Source organism: Melanostigma gelatinosum (assembly GCF_949748355.1).
Source record: "Melanostigma gelatinosum genome assembly, chromosome: 21".
NCBI lineage: Eukaryota > Metazoa > Chordata > Actinopteri > Perciformes > Zoarcidae > Melanostigma > Melanostigma gelatinosum.
This window is the reverse complement of record NC_136654.1, coordinates 2562747-2589250: the sequence shown is the minus strand read 5'-3', so window position 1 is coordinate 2589250 and position 26504 is coordinate 2562747. Positions and strand designations below refer to the sequence as shown.

At 44.2% G+C, this 26504-nt stretch overlaps 1 protein-coding gene across 2 annotated transcripts in view; it reads left to right on the top strand.

The window, feature by feature from the left end:
- LOC306794809 (CASK interacting protein 2) overlaps window positions 1-26504 on the top strand; it is a 44959-nt gene that overhangs the window by 7517 nt on the left and 10938 nt on the right. Inside the window, exons 3-12 of one of the 2 annotated variants that reach the window (XM_079293020.1) lie at window positions 10864-10915; window positions 12943-13040; window positions 14423-14568; window positions 15019-15114; window positions 15736-15857; window positions 19618-19726; window positions 19983-20091; window positions 20245-20339; window positions 22731-22848; window positions 24573-24701. In XM_079293020.1, coding sequence (XP_079149146.1) covers window positions 10864-10915; window positions 12943-13040; window positions 14423-14568; window positions 15019-15114; window positions 15736-15857; window positions 19618-19726; window positions 19983-20091; window positions 20245-20339; window positions 22731-22848; window positions 24573-24701 — 1074 coding nt within the window. The remainder of the gene's footprint in view (window positions 1-10863; window positions 10916-12942; window positions 13041-14422; window positions 14569-15018; window positions 15115-15735; window positions 15858-19617; window positions 19727-19982; window positions 20092-20244; window positions 20340-22730; window positions 22849-24572; window positions 24702-26504) is intronic. The other variant, XM_079293021.1, reaches the window with a different exon arrangement.

Here is a 26504-nt window from a genome sequence, read left to right as displayed (position 1 = left end):
TCTAATATTCTTCAGCAAACGTAGGTCTGTTCACTGTCAGCATCTCTCTGAACTGTCCCTGTACTCTTAAGTCTCATTTCAGGCTCTTCTGGTCATTCGTCATCAAATCATCATACTTTAAGACATATTTTTGTGATAGTCTGTCTCCTCAAAGACACGGTGAAATGAAAAATTGTAGACCTGTTTTCATGCACTAAAAGGCATAGACAACAACATCTTCAAAGCACACAAGCTGCAATACAATTTATTTACTTTCTTTTAAAGCTATTCAATATAACCAACCAGAGGAGCAGTTCTTTTTCTGCTAGAAGTGACACGAGAGGGTGGAGTTAAGTACAACCGAGCGCTGGATAGGACATTTGTAGAGGACCAACATGGTTACAACTAACTTTCATGAACTGAAAACACTCTGTGAAAGGGTTAAAGTTCTAAGACGAAAGCACAGACAACTCGCACACGGAACAACACCGTGGTAGAGACCTGTCAATCACAAGGTAGCCCCGCCCTAAAGCATCCCCTGCTTTATGGTCTGTGTGACTCTAAATGCACCATAATGTACTAAATGAACATCATGCTGTATTGAAGAAGACTTGAAACTAGAGATTGAGACATAAACTCATGTTTACAATGTTTACTGAGGTAATAAATCAAGAGAGAAGTAGAGTCATTTTCTCATAGACTTCTATACAACCAGAGGAGTCGCCCCCTGGTGGTCAGTAGAGAGAATGGAAGTTTAAAGTTCTTCTGCATCAACTTAACTTTACACACCCACAGGTTGCCGCCTGGCTCCACACGACACGAATGCGAGTCGATGAAGAAATCAACTCTTAAAATGACACGCGCAAACTTTGATGCTGGCGCTTCAACTGTGTGAAAAGGACCATTGCCAGGTTTAAGTGCAATCCACAAGTCTATAGATTACACAGATGGAAAAGTAGTGTAGCTGCTTTAAGGTATTTAGAATGTGTGCTCGGCTCACAGAAAGCTCGCTGCATATCAAATCAAGCGCTTCCTGAACTAACAGCCAGCCAACAGGAGGAGATTGAGATGTTTCGGCTTCACTTTTGGGGAGCTTTCATGCTACTGAGCGTGCACACGGCCGGGGCAGCCTATGAAAAGCTCTCCTGAATTCTTGGGCAGAGTAGAAGAGTAATATACTTCTGCTCTGTTTATTTACTTGGGAAAGTGCAGTACAAATATTTCGTCCCTAACATGAATGAATAATCTTGATTCGAACTTCTCTCGAAGATCTCAATGTTGATCAAAATGATGGTGATAATCGTGCAGCCCTAGGAAGATTAGTCCTTTTTGATATTTCTACACTTTAGTTTGTGTGATTTGTTTCTTTAACTGACTGGAGATCAGTGAGATTCATATCTATTCTTTATATACTAATGACCACACCAGACCTGTTGTTCGGCCGTTCTTTGTTGTTCTGTTTTTCCGATTTTATTTAAGTTTTGTCGTGATTTAAATTACATGTTTACAAGATTTGAAGTTCCGAGTTATAATATTGGACTTAGATGAAGGTGTTTACACTCCGTAGGTAATCTCCTCTGACTGTGTTGTGACCCACAAGACAACCTGTTTGAACAGGAAGTAGAGATGCTATTTAATTGTGTCTTTAAAGCATCTATAATGGAGATTTATTATAATTATAACAATGGAACTGTTTTCAGAACCAGATATTTCTCTCAGGAGTTGTTGCGCCGTAATTACTGTGTGTGTTTTTTTAAAGTAGTCTGTACACATGTGACAGGTGATGACATGTCAATATAAAAAAAGAAACCGTTTGTCATTGTGTACAGATACAACATGTTAATTAGTGAGCTTTAGAGGTGTTTTCCACTAAAGACACAGCCAGGCTAGCTGGTTTACCCTGCTTCTAGTTTTAATGCTAAGCTAGGCTAACCACGTCCCGGTTCCAGCGCCGCACTTAACGGCCAAGATTGATATTCTCCTCATCTCGTGAGAAACAAGGAAAACAAATTGAACGAGCATATTTTCTTGAACTTTCAGTTTCTTCTTTTTGCAGGTCAACAACACACACACACACACACACACACACACACACACACACACACACACACACACACACACACACCACCAATCCATTATCTTGGCTTCCTGCTTCCTTCATCCCTGTTCCTTGAATTAGGGACGACCTATCTGGACGAGTGTCAGATTAGAAGTCTGCTAGATTTAAGAGCATGTAAGAAGAGGTGTGTTTGTGTATCAGTGTGTGAGCCCGAGTGACTGGAAGCCCGTGTGTTGTCTCTCCGGACACGGCACATGCACAAACACATTTTCCATCCACCTTTCAACCATTGTCTTACCGACATTTAGAGTCTTGTTTCGAGTCTGCAGCAGCAGGATGTTGTAGTTAGCCTATTAGCCAACCGGCTAAACTAGGCTAATCACTCTTTTACTTGATTAGCCAGACATTTGGGGAGTGGCCAAGAAGTGTGTGAACGTCTTTGGAGCTCACCTCCTCCTGCACCGTATCAGATGTGCACACACATTCATCCTGAGCCCTTTCCTCCCCTGACAGATGGGGTAGCTTGTCTAGGATTGCTTAGGAATTTACCAAAGGAATTAAGTGGTGTGTGTGCGTGTATGTGTGTGTGGTTGCAGCAGACACCGTCATTTAATCGAGCATAACTAGCCTTTGATTACTAGCTCCAGGCTGCACATTGTTGAGTCTGGCGCTCATCCTCGTCAAGCTCATCTTTTCTCCCGTTACTAAAAAAACAAGCCATCACTCAGGCAGGTGCACCGCTGTAGCCTTCAGAGCGTGAGGCACGGTGGCTCTGGTGTTCTGCTCTGCCTCCGCACGCCCTGCAACTGTGTTCATGTGTTTGGAGTCTGGAAGAAACAAAAATACATACCTGTTGGCAGCGTTGCTTTTGTGCTTGTCCAGACATGGGAACTGTGATTGTCTGACAAGGAGGTCTCGTTGTGTGTGTGTGTGTGTGCATACTGTATGTGTGTATGGGTGAGGAACGCGTCTCCTGAATGGGGATTGGGCTGCATCAGTAATGAGAATCAGCGGGAGAGCGTTGCTGTTGTGGCTTTGATCTTCTACGATGTCGCACCGTTTTGATTCTTCCCCGTCTCGGATCGGAGGCAAATAGAAATCACCGTCTGTGGCGGCGGTTCACATCTTCCCGGCTTTGTAGTCGCTTAATATGCTACTGCGCCTGAGACTACCTTGTACAACAATGAGATTGTAATGAGAAGTGTCTCGGATGTAATTCAGGCCAACACATCTGTGTTTGTGCAAACCTGTGACGTGGGAGGAGCAAGTCGAGTCAGAGATTGCTTCACCGATGTGTTCAAGTTGTCAGTGCCGATCCTCCGATTGAAGGACGGCCCTGCTCTCCACTTAGTCACCATGTAAGTTATATATCAGTTGTTCTCAAAACTGCTTTTTTCTCTCATATCATGAGTGCTCTCACTGCAATGCTCTGGAGCTGCTACTTTGAGGGTGGAATTGGTCCCATATTGTTCTTATGGCAATCGTAGTATTAATCGCTAATTCACAGCACATATGTGAATGGCCTGTAGCTCAGGGGGCTTGTGTTGGGTTTGAGAGTCGGGAAATTCAGGTTCAATTTCAACGATTTTACACGTGAAACTCAAGGCCTTTGCACACCTGGGGAGTGACCAAGAAACGACACGGAAATGTGAAATACTGGGCTGCTAATATTTCGCATTAAGACTTTGTAACAGTTCCAACATTTTTTGAGCCAAAGTTTCGAATAGATTTGCCGGGATCCTGTTGACCCAGGGGTGCGTCTCGCAGCCTGCCTGAGGTATATATTTGTACAGCCGAAGCTATTTTATTGTGCTTCCTTTCAGCAAAAAGCAGTTAAGCTTTGTGTTGAAAGGTAAAACTGAAAGAAGTGGATCTGGTATGCGCTGCGTTTTGTCAAAGTTGGAAGGAGTAATCATAGTTTGCCCTCCATGTTCAGACCTAGGAGACTCTGTGGTGTTGTACAGCTTAATATTTGCGTTCGGTGTTAAAGTACGTTGTAAAAAAATAAATATATTGACGTGTGATTTATTGCACAAAAATATAAAACGATAAAACTTCCTTAATTGCAAAAAACAACTGTTTCCTCACTCGTTTTAGCAGTTTTGTTTGCATTTGTCAGAATTAGTTGATGCGTTAAATGTGACATGGTAACCCCTTTGCTGGTTCAATTCCCCGTGGCCGAATGGTTAGCGCACATGCACACAAAATATATCCTCAAGACGCATGTGCAGACGGTTGAGACAGTGGTTGGAGGTTCGATTCCAGAGAGAATCAACCTTCACAGTAACTGAACGGATGTTGATTGCGCAATCTTTGCTCAAACTCCTGCAGTTGAGCGTTGCATCAGTCGCTCCTCGCTCCACTGAGGTTTCTCGTTTGTCACTCCTTTTGTGTTCAGTCTGTTTCTTCTCACTCCACTGAGTTCTTCTGGCTGTAGTTTTTGGCGGTAATTCCTTCAGAGAAGACTGAGGAGTGATGAAACCTTAAGTCTCCAAAGTGTGACAGTCTCACCTTTGAATTAATAAAAGTGACGACTCGGATCCTGTCCTGACTTGATATCATACACCCACATAAATCACAAAGCAAACATTTAACTGATCAGCTGTTTCTGCTGTTGGTGTCTTTTCGGATATTCCCGTAACGTGTGAATGCTTGTCTTCGTCTCTGGAGAGCATGAAACGTGGCCAATAGTAGCTGACATGAAAGAACTATTCAAACTTGCTGGATTCAAACAAGTTCCCGAAGACGTGATTTATGTATGTGTTATGTGGCCTGAAAAATCTGCAAATTCTCATATTTCAGCAGCTGGAACCAGCAATCGTGGCATTTCTGCTGGTAAAATATCCAAACCAGTGAATCGATCATCAGAATAGTTTTATTTCTATGGATTTATTGATGAACTGTTGCGGCTTAACATAATACTTTAGTCTGTACCAAAAATGTTCATCAAGGGTCAATTCCCTGCCTTAGGTTTGGGGGGGGGGGTGGGTTTGTGTTTGTCAAGCTATTACAGGCATAGTTTTTGATCGGACCCGTCTATAGGCGTGTATTATCTTTAGCCCTTGTCCTAAATAAACATTGAAGTTGCATGTTTTGGCGTCTCAATCACCCAAATGTGCACATTTCCAGCGTATTGATCGTTGCCTCTTAGGCCTAATGACAAATGTAATGACTTTTCCATCCATGTAGGAGTGGTTGACCTCTTGCTGGTGTTTGGCGTAAATCCAATAATCCCGACTGGAGGGGGTCACTGAGCAAAGTAGCCTTTGTCAAATGGATTTTATTGTTCTTATTGTCAAATACATTTTATTGTTCTTATTGTCAAATGGATTTTATTTTTGGTGAGGTCCAAATTCAACTCCAACTGGACTGAGGACATAATTACTTTAATAACTATTGAATTTTAGATCTTTACTTATTTTTATTTTAAGTGATGGAGGTGTAGCAGGGCTGCACAATTAATAAAGACCGTAATATGGCGTACTGCAAAGTTTGAATGGTGGGAGGCACAATATTTGTTGGAGGCGAAATGTGTGTCTGAATTTGTTTCAGATAAAATATTGCATCCTGCTTACATATCATATTCGACAGACTTAAAAAAACATCTTTCTTTGGTACAGATCCTCGCAAAAATCACACCATAATAATTGTTTTTCAAAGAAAATGAGAATCAAATGTGATGGAAAAAATTTCAATATCAGTCAAAATATTCACTATATATACATATACATATATATGTATTTGTGTATATATATGTATATATATTGTGTCTGTAAGTTGTATAAAGCCTCTCCACTGCGTGAAATCTGCGAAAGGTCCTCTGCAAAAGGAGTGATGTCACTTGAGTCAGTGTGGGTCGGGTCTGACGACTACAAGTTAGAGAATGAGAATTGTTGCATTGTGGGTAATGTAGGCGACAGGTTTTTACACGGGAGAAGAATGGGTGGTTCTGCTGCATGGATCTGGATCCTTTCTGGTAAACCGCTGTGACTCTGACGGCGTTCTAAATCGCTGAAGTCCTCTTTAAAACACGTGTCGCTGTAAATGACCCCTGTTTTTGGGCATTGATGTTTGTACGCTTTGAACTGTGATAACTTTGCCGTGCATACTTGACGAAATCAATTGAAGCTATGGTGGTAATTAGGCTCAGACCCAACTAGGGTTTAAAAAGTTAAATCTTTCTTGTCATTTGCTCAATTCCTGCAACCTGTGAAACATCGCCACATCACCAGATGACCACGGTATCACAGTCTTTGCTGAAAGTCTCACCACTCTGCTGGAGTTCTTTGTGAAGCTGGAGTGCTGGAGTCTTCTCTTTTTCTTTTCTGTTTTTTGGGGGGGAAAGCTGTAGCAGCAGCAGCAGCTCAAGCTGACACAGGCAATCTCGCTCTCTCCTCCTAACCGCAGAGAGCTGCATGACGGCTCCCACTCAGCGAGACGAAACTCCTCACACAAACACCGGCTCACTCCTGTGGGGATCCGGTCACCACCTCACCGCTGAAGCCACGCTAAGGTTGCAGACACCTTCAAGGATTAGGAACCTGCATGTCTTTTTTTTTTATTACTTATATTTCCAAGGTGACATGTGGCAGAAAATGTGGCAAAAATATGCTGTTAGAAAAGGCATTTCAGATATTAAAGTAAGAGGGAAATGTCAGGAAGCTTTATGCAATATTCCGCTCATCTAACGTATATCTGATCTTATAACAGGATCGTAGAGTCAAACAAGCTGGGCCGCATGTTGAAGCCCGATCAATGCAAGCTTGCCGTCTTTCGCGACTTTGACGGTGGTGGTTGGAACGGAGGTACCACGTGGTCAACTTCACTGACGGCACCAAACACATATATAATCGGGGGTTGCATGAATGAAGGTAAAACCCTGCTGAACTATTTGTTGTACAACAAACGAAAGAAGGCAAAACGTTTCGACATGCCAGTCATTTTTTTAGTTTTTTGCCGGGACGTTTGCAGCGTCCCAGATGTCCGTGTCAGCTGTGTCCTCTGATAAACGCGGGAGAAAACGAGCCATTGTTGCGCGTGCCGCTCATTTCTGTCCCCGACGACCCGCTTTCATCGGGCCGTTATTGGGCTGATATTGTGTCGTCTGAACTCAGAATGAATAGACGGAAGTCCTTGAATTTCATACATTTATCTCCTGCCAACATGTGAAATTATGTAATGTGCCTTCGGAGACAAAGCAATGTTATTTTACCCCCTTATTGCTCTGCTTTTTCCATTTTTACATGCGTGGACCGGGATGAAAGACATTTTTTTTAATGAGTTTTGCAGCCGTGCAAAACCTGAGCAACAGACGCCGCTGCCAGCTGCAGTCACGCTGAAGGAGACAAAACACAAGCAGGCCAGCCTGTAGTTGTCTTTTATTTTTTATTTACATTTTCCAGCTTTTCCTCCGCCTCCTCCTCCTCCTCTGTGTTCTTTTACTCTGAAGAGGTTCGGTGCTATTCGCACACTCGAGTGTTTGTTTGCACACCCGACTCACAAAAAGACATTCCCCTCGTCTCACCTGAATGGTAAATGGACTTGCGTTTGAATAGCCTCCTTTCTAGTCTTCCGGCCACTCAAAGCGCATAACGCCGACATGTCTTTCCCCCATTCACACACATTGATACACTGATGGCGGGGGGGCTAACCTGCAAGGTGCCACCGGCCCATCAGGACCAAACTAATTGACATTCACACCCACTCACACACTGATGGCACAAGCTGCTGGAGCAATGTGGGGTTAAGTGTCTTGCCCAAGGACGCATCGACATGGACTGGAGGAGCAGGGGATTGAACCACCGATCCTCCCAGGTCATTCATGTCTTTCTCTCCTCTTTTGAGCGTTCCTTCGCTCCTCAGTGAACTACGTTCTCCACATTAAAAGCACCAGGATCCCTGTTTTCTATCTGTCCAGGATGCTTCAACTGTTCCGAGAGCGGTTTCAGAGGGCGGGTGGCAACAGTAGTTCGGAGCGTCGCTTATGCATCGCACGGTTTTCCTTTGCTTTGTTTTGTTGTAACCATAGAAAACAATAGAGGGCTTCCACGCTGGCAACTCCTCGGCTCTTTGTGCTCTTTCCTGTGGACATCAGCTTTCAGCGGGGAGCTGAGTCTGTGCAAGAAAACACAATGCTTGAGATTTACTACACATCTGTTTGCACCAGCTCCTCGGGGTGAGGGGTGCGCACACACACACACACACACACACACACACACACACACACCACGGAGAGTCAACATGCTGGTTCTTTAATTGATCCTGTTGTCAGAAGGAGCCCCCTACTACTTTTATGTGAAGGGGGAAGGAGGGAGGGGCTGGAAGGCAGGAGGGAGAAAAAGGGAGCTGGCAGTTTTGTAGCTGCACAGCCGGAGAGAGGAGCGAGCGGGTAGGACAGCGTGGTGGGTGTGCTATGTGAGGAATGCCGGCTCTTGTTGTAACTAGAACTCCTGAAAGGCCCTGTTCTTTCCATACCGCTGCTGGGACAGTTCAGACCCCGTTTTGGCAAGCGGCCCAACGCCCAACCCCTCTATCTGTCTCACTGTCAATGTGCCTTTTTGTGCCTTCGGGCTCTTGTTTTTATGCATGTCAGAGTCTTCAGCAGCAACAGCTCCACAATAGGACCCGCATGTAAACTTCCCCCTGACTGCCGCAGAATGATTACATCAAACACAAAGCAGTGCCTGTGCCCCGTTGGTGCGCATTAATGTTGCCGTTTGGGCGAGAATTCCCCCCCCCCCCCCCCCTCCCAAAAAAAACCTCCTGGTGAATGTGTGCGTTTCTGACGTGGGAGGCTCCAGCGGGAAATGATCTCCTGACCGTGGAAGTGAGAATGCCGTCTTTATCCGCTAAGCTCCGGAAGAAACGGTCGACATTCTGTATGGTTCCCACGCGTCCAGGAGAACCTCTGGGAAAACTGCCGACCAATTTTCCAGTCTTTGAAAACAATGTTTAAATGTTTGAATGATGTTAAATCGGTTGGCATGTTTGGTTCAATTTGTCATGATTTCTACGCATGTAAGAGGTGATTTCACAGTTAAGTTCTTGCCATAGACTGCCATAGAGGAACATATGAGTGTGAGGAACCCTGTCTGTCATACCAGCTGAAAATGTCCTGGATAAGTCCTGCAAAATCATCTCTAGAAACGAGTGGGAGCCCTGAAGTTACTTCATCATTGTAGAAAGTCTGTATATTTATTTTGACGTTTATTACATGTTATTTATGCACAGAAAGCCCAACTGCACTGGAAATCAGAATATTTATTCCCTTTACGACTTTTCTGAGCTGAAAAATAACATGAATAAAGCAGAGCGAAAGAATTGCATTCTTAATCGGCGCTCCAGTGGGAAGCCATTGATATGCATATCCACAAATTACTTCATATTCTCTTTTTTATTTTCTTTCATACGGAACATTTATTCAGATTTTCCACAGCAAGTTTTTTTTGCTTCAGCTTCTGCTGTTAAGCATCCCCCTTTGATGATGTATTCCATTTTTCTCTTCCCCCAAGTTTTGTTCATATACATTTCTACTCAAATGCTGTTTACTCAAATCATTTTCATAGTTTTGGCCATCATGTCGCTGGATTATCAAGAACGTTCTTCATCCACATTATATTATATGGTGTGATACTTATCGTTCGGTATATGGACATGACCTCGATGGTTTTTGGTGACCTCGATGCTGACCGTTGTATTCACTAAGAATATTTAAATATCTTTTCACATTCCAATTCCAATGTCTGAATATTCTTCAGCATGAATCGACCCGTTGCTCTTCTGAAGGCTGTACCTGCAGTATCACGCTATTGTATTGTCCTCACGTCGGTGGCATAAGATGGTCTCAAAATGACAATAATGTTGTTTTTCGCAATTATTTCTGCAAAGAAAAAAGAGGATTATGAATGTAGAAGAGTGAGTAGAAGTTTAGACTTTCTAGCTTTTAGATAAAATACATTTGATACAAATACAAATCCAGCCTTCTGTTTAGGTTCCTACGGTTTCCATTATGCAACTGCCAGGACCAGTTTCTCAATTAGTTTAGGCAACTAGTGTTCAGCTTGAGACATTGTGAACAGTCTGAAAGTATTTTGGAATTAATAGAAAATATTGAATTCACGTTCACATTTTTTTGTGTTTTTTATTATCACACGTGGAAGCAGGACCAATGAAAGTGACGATATGATGCACTAGAGAATGTTCCCACGTGGAGTACAGTATGAACGAGTAAGACATGGGACAAGTAGCAGTCTGTCTGTTCCAAGGTGAGTGGAAAAAGAAAAAAAACTTGTTCAGTCTTGCTCACTGAATTATGATATTTTTGCGACCGGGTGCTGCTGCCGAAAAAAGGAAAACATGTATTATTTTATCCTGGCGTGCTTGTGTTTAGTGTTTGTCACTGTCGATTCCAAAGATCCCATAAGATAGCAGTGTAAATGAGGTGGAATGCTATGTTTCCGCAAGGCAGGATCACTTCGCTTATGAATCATTTGGCTGCCGTGAGGGTGTCGGATGCACTGAGAGAGAGAGAGAGAGAGAGAGAGACAGAGACAGAGACAGAGATAGAGGAAAGGTGAGGCAGCAGGAGTTGAGGAAAGCTCCCCATCCTGTCGAGGCTGTCAGGTTGTTTGAAGGAAGGTGTGTGAGGAGTGATGACGGGCAGAAGTGCAGGAAAAAGAAGAAGAGAAAACCACATTGTGAAAACACACGGGGTCTGGCAGGGATGGAGGGATTTCTGGAGAGCTCTGATGAAAAGACAAAGATGTCACCAAATACTAATGCTCTTCTTCCATTCCCTCCCGCCCTCTGTCTCCGTCTTGTTCCAGAGTTGTTGGGCTCCACCAAGAGGCTCAACATCAACTACCAGGACCCAGATGGGTAAGGTGTGTGTGTGTGTGTGTGTGTGTGTGTGTGTGTGTGTGTCCCCGTTAGTCAGCCCCTGGGATGAGCGGGAAGGTGAGTCTAAAGAATGCAATGGACGAGTCACTGTCTTGATTGACATGCATATTGAAAACAAAAGGCCAACCTGTGCCTCTTGTTTGTCTTCAGTCTAAACCACCGCGTGACTCATAACCACGTGCACGACTCATCTGTTAAACCTGTTTGAGTCCTGTTCGTCATTAGAACGCTTATTTTCACGTTTCCATCAGCACAAGTTGTAGATAATACCTGCTACCTGGTTCTCTTACTAGAACCCCCTCGGTGGAGGTTCCAAGTTGAAACACTGCAGACCCTACACGACAGCAAACGCCTGAAAGAAGTGCAGACGTTCCTCTGCTTCATTGCCGATGATGTCACAGCACCTTTGTGCGCTGTATGTTGATCAGAAGGGACTTCAGCACACTCTGAGGGGGTACTGGTAACATAACCTGGTACCACAAAAAAATCATTTTGGGGGGGGGGGGTTTGAAAAGGCAAAAAAATGATTTTGGTCTTTGTTCTCATCCATCTAGTTTATTTTTTTTAGCTCAAGCAAAGGAGGCCCTCAGACATGCAGAGCCTCCCCCTCTGAAGACGCTGTGTGTGTTGATGTGTGGGTTGACCGAGGCCTGCGACGTGTATCTACATGCAGGGTCAGTGCAGTGTGTGGGAGGTGATGCACAATAGGGGTGTTGAAATTAAACATGTCCAATCTGTGACAGAGTGTGTGTGTGTGAGAGTGTGAGTGGCACAGAGAAAGGGGCTGCCTGTGATATATGAGATCGGTGCAGAGGGGATGAAGAAGGGAAGGGGAAGGTTAGCAAACAGTCGCTTGTCACCACCACCGCAGAGAGAGATTGAGCCTGTGTGTGTCTGTAGAAAGGGCTGGAAGTGACTCTGGATATGGACACGGTATGGTCTGGTAGAGGCGGATGAACAAACGTGTGTGTGTGTGTGTGTGTGTGTGTGTGTGTGTGCGTGTGTGTGTGTGTGCGGAGCGGCTGAGGGGCATGAAGGACGAAACAATACAACTGATAAGATAAGCCCCTTCACGGAGATCCCTCAGATTTCTAAAGGTCATAATGTCTAGTTTGTCAAACTTCACAGAGTATCACGAAGTGCGTAAACGAATTAAAAACCAACACGTCCAAACTAGCAACTCGTCAAATACTGCAGCTCGGTCGGTGGCGCTGTGCTTCAAACCACGATGCTCTGGGTCACGTCTGTTTTGGAGTCTGGGAGTAAAGTGAGTCTGTCAGTTTACTCTCTTTACATGCATTGTGCCTTTTTTAAAACACACTTCCATGTTCACAAGAAAACGCACAGTTTCTGCTCATTACATTCATCTCATTTCAAAATGTACTTCCAACGTAGGTTTACTTAGTTTTTAGGTTCACTTATGCAGCATTACTTGGTTGTGTTTAGGCAACGAAAGTACTTTTTTAAAAACACGTCTGTTGACATCTTTTGCAAAAGCTACAGTAAGTTCTCTTTGCAGATGTCTACAGGCTTTATATGTCCACTGGTGGCAGAGCTCAGGGCTCTCACTCTGACTGCCTGAGGCTGTGTTGATCACCTGACGCCCTCTGCACTGTTGCGGATGTAGCGTGTGCTGCAGCTCGGGCTCTGCTCTCGTGATGTTGTCGCCTCCTCTCAAACACTCACTGTGCCTCTGTCGCCCAAAGCAAAAGCACAACTCCTCGCCAAGAATTTATGCCTTTAATTTCTCCCTCTGTGGAATATACTGCGACCTGACAGACGCACACATTTCATCTCTGAAGCTCTGATGAGCACACACACACACACACACACACACACATCCCCGTCTAAAGTTTTGATGAGAGCACACACACACCCATTATCTCAGTCTGGAGTTTTGAAAGGGGCTCACCTGCTGTAAAGTCATCGGTATGATTTATAAGCGCTCTCATCTCCTTGTCTCTTGTCTCTTAACCCCCCCCCCCCCTTTCTTGTCTCACCCGTAGCTTCTCAGCGCTGCACCACGCCGCTCTGACGGGCACCACGGAGCTGCTGTCGCTGCTGCTGGAGGCCCAGGCCACGGTGGATATCAAGGACATCAACGGTAACGCGCTGGCAGAGCAGCTGCCCCGGCTGAACCCATGTCACCAGACAAACCTGCAACTTATGGGAAAGAAGTGCCCACGTTTTGGGAAGTCAGTGGGGGTTAAATTGAGCCTGAAACTTCCACAACAGCTTTCTCACACGCTCAGCTGAAAAATAAGTTTGACCCATATGAGTAAATATGATTCACTTTGAAGTTAGTCTGCCACGCAGTGACAGCAGTGCTACAGCAAATATATCTTCAGACTCCAAGCGGAACAAATGAAGTAGAATCGGCGCCAGGAGTGGCAGCTCGGCTGCTGAGACCAGAGGGGCGCCGCGCTCGTAACCGTGTGCGACGCCTCTGAGGTCAGCCATAGATTTATTAAGGACTGTTTTGAAGGTTTCATTTTACTCTTGGCACTTCCTTCCAGTTCGTCAGTTTGGGCATCCAGGGTTGTTTGCATGCTCAGGGGAACACACGGCACAGCATCACGTAGCGTCACGCCATTTGCGACCCACGGCACAGTCTGGACTAGTCGAGGTACGCCAGTCAGGACGCAGCGATCGGGGGAGTGAATGTTACAGAACGGCTGCTTACCGAAAGCATTAGTGCGCATCAAGACCCAAGATCCCGATGTGTCATTGCTCATCCCCCTGCATCTTTGTGTGACGTCCTAGCGCAACTACTTCCAAATATACGAGGCTTTTAGAAATAATAAGCTAACAAGCTTCATCATGAGCTGTTATTACTTTTTCAAGCTTCTTTCAACCCGTCCTTATGCATCTAAATGCAATGGGACCAATCATTGCTAAGTATTTTATGAGGCGCATTCCGAGCAGACGCTGGGGACTTATTGATTTTCAGCAGCATTTAAAATCTGATTTGGTGATTGAAAAATGTGATGAACTGTTTCAAATGTCTCGTATAATACATACGCTATATTTTTGAATATATTTGTACGAACCACTCGACCGTGAGAGGATATGTGTCAAGATCTGTCATCTGTCATTCCCACCACCAGAAACACTCAATACCATGTACATACTGTGTAATTGTGACTTGTTACACTAATCAATATGTTTTTGTATCAACAGTTGATGACTATGTGTCATGTGAAAGGTGTCACATGACACATAGTCACATGCGGCTCCCCTCAGCTCTGCAGAGTGTTTTAGTGTCTGTGTTTGCGGGATGTGTGGTTCCCAAAATGCAAATTGATAATTCCCTTAGTTAAAGCCGTCCTGCTTGACAGGCTTTCTGTTAAAAACCCTCAGCCTCTGATGACATTACTATGATATTGTCAGGGTGACATTCTCATTCGTGCTTCTTTCAAACGCATCTCACTGCCTTTTCCTCCCCATCTCGTGGGCTCTAACCCTCACCCATGCTTCCGTCCCCAGGCATGCGCCCCCTGCACTACGCGGCGTGGCAGGGTAAAGCAGACTCCGTCTTGTTGTTGCTGAGAGCTGGCGCTTCAGTCAACTCCACCTCCAATGACGGGCAGATGCCGTTACATCTCTCCGCTCAGTACGGACACTACGAGGTGGTGAGTTCACACACCTGTACATGAGCTGCGAGGCATTACCAGCCCTCTGAAATCCACCCCCTTTGTGTCGCCGCCTGCATTGTCCGCCAACAATACCGGTAATACCGTTAATGCCATGACACAGGTTATTCACAAGAGTCTGAAGGCAGTGAACGCACACATTCCTTTCCTCCAGCCTCATCCGTATGGCTCCTGGAATCTCTTAATGGATAGATACACACACACACACACACACACACACACCTCAAGCTGTCATATAACCCATATGTTATGCCTGACCTCTTTGGTACACCATCAAACACAACACTGACGATGCTAAACAGAGCTATCGTGTGTTCCTCTCTTCTGTTCAAAGACAAAACATCAACATGTGTCGGGATGACTGACATGCGAGTGCATGATGCATGAGGTGGTATCGCTTACGTTGTCCTTTCTCCCTTTCTCTCTCAGTCTGAGATGTTGCTGCAGCACCAGTCTAATCCCTGCCTGATGAACAAGGGGAAGAAGACCCCTCTAGATCTGGCCTGCGAGTTCGGGAGACTGAGGGTATGAGAACACTTGAGTGTAGTTTTACAAAGGTTACACAAAAAGGTTTTTTTTATCATTGTACGACAGGGTTGCACAAACAGAATTCAGATTGTGGTCCCGACTTGCTACATAGGAAAGAAAAGAACAAATGTGAAAACACCCTATTGGGTCCTTTTTGGGATGGGGATGGCCTATGTCAAACATCAACAGCGGCTTAGATGAAGTGACCCACAGCTAAATTAAGCTTGAATGAGCCAAAGGAAAATAGGCTTCAGTGGCTCTTTTTGGACACACGCACACTGTAACGTTAAATGTTCTCTCGTCAGGTCTGCAGTTTAGCTGTGAAAGAATAGAAGGCTTTGGGCTGTTTAGTGACACACAGACTGTGTGTGTGTGAGTGTGTGAGTGGAGGCTAAGGTATCTCTAGACAGCTGCTGAGTAGTGGATAAGCCTCTCTGTACTAGCTTGTCCCTATATGTACTGTAAGTCACCATATATATTATTTCAGTCCATATATTCTTACCACCAAACCTCATGGCCTTGCATATATATTTATGTACTTCTAATGCTGTAATTCTTGCCCCAATTCTGCCACTCCTCTGTTCTCACAGCTCACACTTCGTCTTCATTTCTCCTTAGGTGGCTCAGTTGCTGCTGAGCAGTAACATGGTGGCGGCGCTGTTAGAAGGGGACAACATGGACTCTCCATCCACCACTCCCCTCCACCTGGCAGCCAGGAATGGACACAAAGACATAATCAAGTAAGATCACAGCAGGAAGCAGCGTTGAAATGTACTGTAATAGAATTCTATCACATGGTCTATCATCTTCCCAGCAGCTTCTGTCTACTTCAACCACAGCTACTGCTACTTCTGACACCAATACTGTACAGCTGCTACTGCTGCTACTGCCACTTCTACCACTGTTACTATTGGTGACAGTATCACTACTTTTGAAACTACTGCGATGGTTATTATTTCTATGTTTACTGCGACTGCTACTACTACTACTACCACTGTTACTGCTGCTACTACTGCTACCACTGTTACTGCTACTACTACCACTGTTACTGCTGCTACTACTGCTACTACTACCACTGTTACTGCTACTACTACTACTACTACTGTTACTGCTGCTACTACTACTACTACTACCACTGTTACTGCTACTACTACCACTGTTACTGCTGCTACTACTGCTACTACTACCACTGTTACTGCTACTACTACTACTACTACTGTTACTGCTGCTACTACTGCTACTACTACCACTGTTACTGCTACTACTACTACTACCACTGTTACTGCTGCTGCTACTACTACTACTACCACTGTTACTGCTACTACTACTACTACTACTACTACCACTGTTACTGCTGCTACTACTACTACTACCACTGTTACTGCTACTGCTACTACTACTACTACCACTGTTACTGCTACTGCTACTACCACTGTTACTGCTACTACTACTACTACTACCACTGTTACTGCTACTACTACTACTACCACTGTTACTGCTGCTACTACTGCTACTACCACTGTTACTGCTACTGCTACTACTACTACTACCACTGTTACTGCTACTACTACTACCACTGTTACTGCTACTACTACTACTACTACCACTGCTACTACTACTACTACCACTGTTACTGCTGCTACTACTGCTACTACCACTGTTACTGCTACTGCTACTACTACTACTACCACTGTTACTGCTACTGCTACTACTACTACTACCACTGTTACTGCTACTGCTACTACTACTACTACCACTGTTACTGCTGCTGCTACTACTACTACCACTGTTACTGCTGCTACTACTACTACCACTGTTACTGCTGCTACTACTGCTACTACCACTGTTACTGCTACCAGTATTGTCACCACTAGGGCTGTCAGGGCTAACCACAGACTGTATATAAGAAGTGGACCCCATTGGTTTGTGGACGATGGTTTTGGAGTCATGAGGTTTTTTTAACGGTAGCATTTTGGCTGTTGCCATCTTGGTTTTTGTTAACCTCTGCTACTGCTAATGCTACCACTATTACTGTTGGTACCTCTATATCCACGGTTGCAACTAAAATCACGACAACTGCCACAATAACAAGCACCAGTTCTACTACAACAACTATTCTTACTGCTACTATCACGATCACCATTACTAAGGCAGTCAGTGCTACTACTTCTACTACTGCTGATACTATCCTGACGGTACAGCTTGTGATTGCGATTATCAGCTCCCTTTCGCAATATCATCTCCATCCTCCTCTCTCCTTCTCCTGAACTGGGGAAATGAATAGTAGACATGAAGGAGAAAAGACGAGCTTTCAGCACAAATATATGAAAAAAAGATCACCGCATTAGCACACGAGTTTATTCAGAGTTTACTCAGCAGAATATGACTGTGATCTCCCGCTAAGGGATTTATGTCTCTTCAATGAGTCTCTGTCTCCTCCACAGCAGACGTCTTACAGAATCTACTTTCTGTGTAGCTGGAGAAGTTTTCTGGGTCTGGATAGAAACGGAGCTGCAAAAGTGTGCACACAGACAAGCGAGAGATACGACTTTGTCCCAGGGAAGACGTGAAGACTTGTTGATTTAGTATCATATATACACTCTAGTTACATGGGAAGATAACAGTGATAAGTATTCATTTTGATTAAAACAAAAAATCATATTGGGATAATTCATCTTTACATTTGATCCATGTGGAGAACTTTTGCCGTGGCATATTCTATACTTAGTGTAGACATGCATTGCAGTATAATAATAAATCACCACAGTTGCTCCCCTGAGGTCTGCGTGACGTAAATCTCATCATCGGGGTGTTTGTGTAAGCTCTGTGCGAAAGTTTCAAACTGTTTAAGTTGTGCAAATTTAGACATATTTCTGTAGTAGTCTAAGGAATCATTCAGTCTTATAGTGAAGTATCAGACATTTTTGTGAATGAAGTTGGAACTGAAAAGATGAAAAGATGTGTCAGCTTTTAGGTGTAAATGGGAGAAGGTGTTTTTTCTTTTGCTTATAAATGGTAAATTACAACTTTAATTTTACAACATCATTAAATATTTTCTCATAAAATTCAAATTTATATGAAAAACTGAAGAGATTATTAGTTTAGTTATAATTTTACAAGAGAATTGTAATATTTCAAGAATAAAGTTGTACGTTAAAGTTTTTTTATTCATGTTTTTCTTTAATACCCTGTAAACTGGTGTCTGTCAGCTATGTTGTGAGAAATAAGAGACGGGATGTTTCCTGTCAAATCAGGACTTTTCTTCATAAAAGTCTAGTAAAAAGAATAATGTTGCAATATTGCAACATGTTTGTGTGGAGACTTGTAATATAAGGACTTTTCTTCTTATTAAAGTACAACTTTATTTGTAACATTTCATTTTATTTATTTTTTTACTAACTTGTCTGGAAACTAGGAAGTAGCAGCAGAACTGTTAGCATCCACTGCACAAATTGGTGCAAAGACGTGTTGGTAGTGTGGTAACATTCAGAAAACAGCATGCAGCTAATATCCTACAGCATGCAGCTAATATCCTACAGCATGCAGCTAATATCCTACAGCATGCAGCTAATATCCTACAGCATGCAGCTAATATCCTACAGCATGCAGCTAATATCCTACAGCATGCAGCTAATATCCTACAGCATGCAGCTAATATCCTACAGCATGCAGCTAATATCCTACAGCATGCAGCTAATATCCTACAGCATGCAGCTAATATCCTACAGCATGCAGCTAATATCCTACAGCATGCAGCTAATATCCTACAGCATGCAGCTAATATCCTACAGCATGCAGCTAATATCCTACAGCATGCAGCTAATATCCTACAGCATGCAGCTAATATCCTACAGCATGCAGCTAATATCCTACAGCATGCAGCTAATATCCTGCAGCATGCAGCTTATATCCTGCAGCATGCAGCTAATATTCTACAGCATGCAGCTAATATCCTACAGCATGCAGCTAATATCCTACAGCATGCAGCTAATATCCTACAGCATGCAGCTAATATCCTACAGCATGCAGCTAATATCCTACAGCATGCAGCTAATATCCTACAGCATGCAGCTTATATCCTGCAGCATGCAGCTAATATCCTACAGCATGCAGCTAATATCCTACAGCATGCAGCTAATATCCTACAGCATGCAGCCAATATCCTACAGCATGCAGCTAATATCCTACAGCATGCAGCTAATATCCTAGAGCAGTGCTTAAGTGTTGTTTACATCCTAAGAACCTGACTCAACGTTCACACAGCGAGCTGAGGACCTCCTCCTCCTGCAACCGCTCCCTGGATGCAACGCCATCAGCATTCAGCTATATTTGTTAGCGTGCGCGTGTGTGTGTGTGTGTGTGTGTGTGTGGGCGGGTGAGTGAGCGGGGGGTATATGGCTTAATGAGATTTCGCAGATGTCTGTAACAGTTGAATGGATGAATCTGTTTTCATCTGGTTGCCTGCGGCCTTATATGAGTGTTTCTGCTTTGATTAACCAGGTTGCTGCTCAAAGCCGGTATCGACATCAACAGGACCACCAAAGCCGGGACGTCTCTGCACGAGGCCGCTCTCTATGGAAAAACGGAAGTAGTGCGGCTGCTGCTTGATGTAAGCAAAGACGTAAAACATCATTTCAGCTCAGCTGTTATTGGATTTTGAAGGCTGACACCAATATTTTTATATTGGAGGTGTAGCTACAAAGACAATTACGAACTAACGCAACTTCCCACTGAAATTGTTATGCTTTGATAAAAGAGGGAGGCCTCTGAGGGAGGGTTTTGTTTTCATACTGAACCTCACCCACACTAATCCCAGAGTGTCTGTGTGTGTGTGTGTGTGTGTGTGTGTGTGTGTGTGTTTCTAGGCGGGCATCAATGTGAACATGCGCAACACCTACAACCAGACAGCTTTGGATATCGTCAACCAGTTCACCACCTCCACAGCAAGCAGGGAAATCAAACAGTTGCTGAGAGGTCGGTGGCTCTTTAAATCAGTTGATGCTTTTGTGAAGTGTGGGTTTTTGACGGAGGCAGTGGGAACAGTGGGGGGGGGGAGATCTTGCTCGGTGGCAAAGAGAGAGGTCAGAATAGAGATGATGGGGTCTGATTCTTTCTGTCTCTGTGCAGAGGCATCGAGCTCTCTCCAGGTCAGAGCGCTGAAGGACTACTGGAACCTCCACGACCCCACCGCTCTGAACCTCCGGGCTGGAGAGCTTATTATGGTATGTGTTTTTTTGTGTTTCTTGACAAAATAACTCCGTTCTCTTTCATGGCTGTCTGCTACAGTCAGTTAGCATTACCCCTGTGTTTGCTTGAGTTGGTAATGCCAATTCTGCCATTCTCCTGCTTCATGTCCTCCAGTTAAATTGACAGTGGCTCCAATAGCAACTTCTTTTCTTTCTACTCTTTGTTAGCTTTGTTTGTAAAGTAGTTGTTCATTTATAACGTGATTTGAAGACGTCAGAGGGGGTTAGGCTTTTGTTTATCGTGTACACATTGACGGAGACTTTACAAATGATAATTGATCGGCTTAAAATACCACGACGGCCCTGAAATACGATGATAATCTCCCATCAAATTTAAAAACAAGGATGAAAGTGGTTTGTGTCCTGTACGAAACCAAAAGTGAATGTTTATACATTTATTAGTGCTGGGCAACGATGAAAATATTTAATCGCGATTAATCGCATGGATTTTTTGCGATTAATGCCGATTAATGGCATTGTTATGGCAAAGTTCAATGATGAATTCAAAAGTAGTGTATTGTGCACTTTTATTTTAAAGTACTGCTATATGAACAAAAGGGCAATAACATTTGGTTCACGAGATGCAGGCAGCACGTTTTATACTTAATGTGAATATAATTCATACTTTGTTGGCATCTTATTCTGAAAACCAGATGTTCGTCTGAAGAAACCGGATGTCGTCTCACGTTAATCTTTCCGCTAACTTTCAAAGTCCTTCGCTCGCTCCCGATCTGTGCCGTTTAAATGCGTTTACCGTGAAATTCAGCATGTAGGTGCACTAACATGAGTGTCTGACTATAGGATGTTTGCTGGCTTTTATCCCACTGTTCTTGTCATCCTCTTCTTGTTACGTCTATGTATTGTCTCTTGTCTTTCAAAAAAAAAATTGAAATGCGTTAATGCGTAATTAACGCGTTAACTTGCCCAGCACTGACATTTAAACTTACTTTCGGTACATACTTAGTTACATAACAAACATACTTATTTTGTCCCCCAAAATAAGATCAGTTCTTAAACCTAACCAGGTCGTTTTGTTGCATAACCAGGTTCGACGTCACAGAAGCTCGCTCAGGCGCAGCGATCACTCGTGTTGCTGGACATTCAGGAGGACGCACCAATATAAAAAACCAACTTTTCATCAGATATCCTACGAACTGTTGAAGATACGTTGATCACACATCTATATATATATGCCTGGTCTGAAGTGTGCATGATGGTTATACACCCACACCACTCATTTATGAATCCCAGTCTGTGTGAGACAAATGAGGTGTGTGGTGTGGTATGCGTTGTTAAAACGACGTGATGATGACTTCATACTCCAGGTAGCCCTCTGGCTGTTGGTGCGGATTGATACATTTGTAACAAAAAGAGAAGCTCGTCTGTTCAGCGAGATGGACGATTGAAAGACGTCAAAAAACCCCTCCAGACACACTTCTTCACCTTTTCATGGTTCAGATTACAAAATCTCTTTTGACATTGCATATTCACTGTGCTGCACCTTTCCCAAGTGAAGGCTTGTTGTGTGTTTAGTTGATGTCTGTAACCATGCAGTAATTACTGTAACACCGGTCGTGTACAGGTGAACCATGTTGCAGTTCACTAGAGTGGAACTACTTTAAAATCCATTGAGCTGCAAGTCATTGTTACCTGCCTTGTGCTGCCTATTCACAGGCAGAGTGAGGATTACACGATGAGGACTTGTGTGAGGGAAGGCGTGTTGGTGGGATTTGCGTGGGATGTAGCAGCGTCATTTAGTGTTCCCTGAGCAAGGAGACCACAGCCGAGGAACAGGCACTAACTTGCTGCAGTAACTCTCTCGTTAACAACTTGTTATCGCACCCCCCCCCCACACACACACACGCACGCTGTTTGCACTAATTCATGCGTGTGCACATTTTTGTGTTTACGTGCTCACTGCTGTGTATTTTGATATCTTTATACGAGTCATTGTGACAGCCCAGACTCCTGTATGGACTCGTATGTCGTGGTGGTTTCCTGTCAGAAGGCGGAGGTGTTTGTTTTTGTCCTCTCCAGGCATTTTGCACTCACGATGAATGGACTGTACTTCCAGCTCATTGGCTCTCTCATTATGGACTGAAAAACATGCCTGGAGGACTCACACACGTGACACACTTAGAGTCGGTGTGCAGTTGACAAGGGAAAATGTTATGAAAGCAAACCTCCAAATCCCCCCCCCCCCCCTTTAATCAAAGCTCTCAGTCTTCACATCTCTGAGTAATTTCTTCCAGACTGTTTATGTTCCATACTCTTGTCTAATGTGATTGTGCATCGTCGCGAGTCTCATGCTGTTTGCAGCGACACAAACATTTCAGCTGCAGCGTGCTCATGATTTGTTGGCGTCAGGTCGTGGAGCAGCACTCAGACGGCCGCTGGAAGGGCCACGTCCATGACACCCAGCGGGGGACGGACCGGGTGGGCTTCTTCCCCCCTTCAGTGGTGGAGGTCCTCAGCAGACGAGCAGGTAGACAACCAAGCAGCGCACACACACCACATCTGCAGAAGGTATGCTGCTTCATGCCACACGACATTTTAGAGGGAAGAATTTTACATTTTTTCTCCATTACATTCATTTTATCTGTACTAACTTAAGACAAAGTGGATCACTCTTCTAAAAAATAATAAATATAATTTGGGAGTCCTCCTCCAAGAACACTTAAAACGATGCAATTTCACATTATTTTGGGACATTATTGTTACTATAGATAAAGCCCAAATAACTTAAAGACAAAACTTGCTTTAGTTAAATAATTATTTTGTTATTTACACAGCCTGCGTCTAAACATTGATTCTGCTGGAAACGTTTTCCCTGTAAAATCATATTCTGTAATTCAAAATCGCATATTCAGAAAACTTTGAAATGTTGTCTAATTCATTATATTTGATCACTTTAATAAACGTGAAAAAAACACTGTGGTGATAAATGATAGCGCCCTGGTTCTCCCCTCGTCCAGATGCCCTCCTCATTGTTTTTGTGTTCATACGGCACAACAATGCTGGCGCTACACCGTATGATGACAGGCTTATGGATTGCCCCAGAGAACCTGATATGAAGACGGCAGAGGCCTTTGTATCGGCAGCTTGTGCAAGAAAAAGTCACGTTACGCCAAAGAGTAAAAAGTAGAAGTACCACCTACTACTGACCCACTTCGAGCCCTGTGGCTCGACTGTGGTGTTTAAAAGGGCTAACCCAGGGTATTGGTTATATGTCTGGGCTAAGAATATATCTCGACACTTGTACACGAGCAGGATCTATCATGTTGGCATGGATGATCACTGGAAGGTTCAGCGTGTTTGTAAACCATCTGATTTAATCCCTGTGAATAAAAGGAGTAGGATCCCTATGTTTGTTTTGCAGCTGGAAAGCCACTGACATTCAAAGAGCGGGACAAGCACAGCGAGGGGTCCAATAACAGCTACAGACATAGATACACACACACACACACAAGCTAAGACACTTCATTTCAAGGTCCTCAACAAGCCAGGAAACACACAAACGGAGATATTCACAAACGGAGACGCACATTAATAGGATTACTGTGGCCAGATTGCAAAGTGTCAGCTCAGTGCTAAAGCCCTCACTGTGTGTGTGTGTGTGTGTGTGTGTGTGTGTGTGTGTGTGTGTGTGTGTGTGTGTGTGTGTGTGTGTGTGTGTGTGTGTGTGTGTGTGTGTGTGTGTGTGTGTGTGTGTGTGTGTGTGTGTGTGTGTGCGCGCTCATGCTTGAGGAAGAACAGACAAGAGAAAGAGAGTTTGACTTGAAGTCAGTGACAGGCTCTTTGCTTATGAGGCAAACTCAGTCGTGTGTGTGTGTGCCTGAGCTCTGTGATAATGTCAATGGTGTCAGCAACTGTGGACCAACAACACACAAAGGAAAAGTAAGCCCTATAAGCATCGCTGGTGATCTTACACCCTCTTTCAGCAGCCTCTTATGTAACACCAGAGGGGATTCATGGTGAATTTGCTCTTTTTTTAGCTGTTGTTCCAAATACTCAATGAACAAGAATGTATAATAAAGTTCATAATGTGCTCACAATACTTCAAAAGGGTGTTTTCTGTTGCCATCTTACAGTCTGTTCCCATACCTGTGCATGCAGTTCAAGCTGACAAAACACACATGCATGCACATGAACTTCTGTCCCTCACTCATGCATGCCAGCATCAACCCAAACCTGTCTCCTTGACCATAGGGGGCACTCTCTCCCGGCAAGCCTCAATGCCTTGCCAACGACAACACTTAACGTCCAGAGTTCCTTCCTCAAGCCATGGCTCCGCCCCTCAGACCGATGACTCATACACCCTTGGTTATGATCCCGCAGGTATACACGCACGCACGCACACACACACACACAAGACTACAAGAGACCGCTGCGACCACAAAGAGACATAGTATGACCAGAAAGCGACAGAACGACCACAAAGAGACTCCACTTTGTCCCTGTATTGTCTCTCAGCACTGCTGATAGCTCTCCAGAGCGCGTACCTGGACTTCCTGCATTGCAAAATGAAAGCATCAGTCTGTGCTTTAAGTTTCACAGACTTCCCCGTTAACCCGAGGTTTCTGATTTGGAAATGTCCGTACAGTAGTCCTCGCTACAATGCCATTGGGCATTTGCATATGACCGCACCTGCGGGTTTATCCTGAATGACCCACTAAAACGTAAACGTGCATTCTTTCCAATGGCCACCAGGGGGCGACTCCTCTGGTTGTATAGAAGTCTATGAGAAAATGACTCTACTTCTCTCTTGATTTATTACCTCAGTAAACATTGTGAACATGAGTTTATGTCTCAATCTCTAGTTTCAAGTCTTCTTCAATACAGCATGATGTTCATTTAGTACATTATGGTCCATTTAGAGTCACACAGACCATAAAGCAGGGGATGCTTTAGGGCGGGGCTTCCAGGACTTTGTCCAGTCTGGGAGTCGCTTTGTTCAACGTTCGGTTGTACTAAGCTCCGCCCTCTCGTGTCACTTCTGGTTGCAAAAGACCAAGATGGCGACAGCAAAATGCTGAACTCAAGGCTTCAAAACCGTTCATTCGGAAGATAATAAGGATCTGATCACAGGTTGCTGTAGATAAGGTCATGATCATGATGCAGACACTGCCCCCTTTGTTCTTCCCCTATTGTGTTGTCCAGTCATGACGGTGAATGAATCGCCCCTCTGGAACAATAGTCGAGGGGTTGGGCCAACCATAGTTTTGCAGTTCTTAGCGTCCCTTTGAAAAGCCATCCTAATCCCTCTTGTTCGGTCTTGTTGAAAGTCTTGCTAATATGTAGAGGGGTGGTGGGGCCTTTTACACGTCTGTGCCCAGGGGCCCCTTGTCTCATAATCCGTCCATGTTCCCAAGTTTCACATGTTCCTCCCAAACAGCACCCTGGTCCCAGTCCCCTCTCGATCGATCCTCTGTCGCTCAGTGGCAGCTTGATGCAGTAGGTCCACTCCCTGCTACAGTGTGTGGCTTACACAGTGAGTGTGTGTCTAAAGTGTGTGTGTGTTTGTTAGGTGCTCCACCTGACAGTCAGCTGTCTGCCCCAGCTAGTCCTGCTAGCCCCGCTCAGGACATTTGGGTCCTCAGGAGCTCTCCCACTGGTAAGGGTGTGTGGTCCCAAACCCCTGCCAGCCTGTGTGAACCTGTTGACCAGATCCCATCCCAGCCACTCTGATAAACTGCCTCTTTAAGGCGGCTTATCCCCGTCTTTATCCCTTAAAATCCCAGAGTCTTGACCTTACCCTGACCCCCCCATCCTGCCACCCACACCCCAATAACACAGTAACCATAACCTTTGGCTTATCTTGCAGCAGGACATACTGCTGAGCAGCACTCTTTAAAGCCTTTTCTTCTTCTCCTGACTGGTTTTTTTGCAGCTGCCTCCACCCTGAAAGCCTGCACAGCAAAATATGAAAAACAATTTTCTTAACAAGTCATTTCAACCAGTGTTGAGTTCTGAAAATTGCAATTTAGTTTTTTTATTAAGCAAAGACATCATGTCATCTGATCACCAGATCATTGCTAAAATTGTTTTGGTAAACACACTAATGCGCTGCCAGAGTTAGATAAGAGGATTGATAGCAATCGAAGCCAGAGCTGGGATGTTGATTAGCCTAGCTTAGCATAA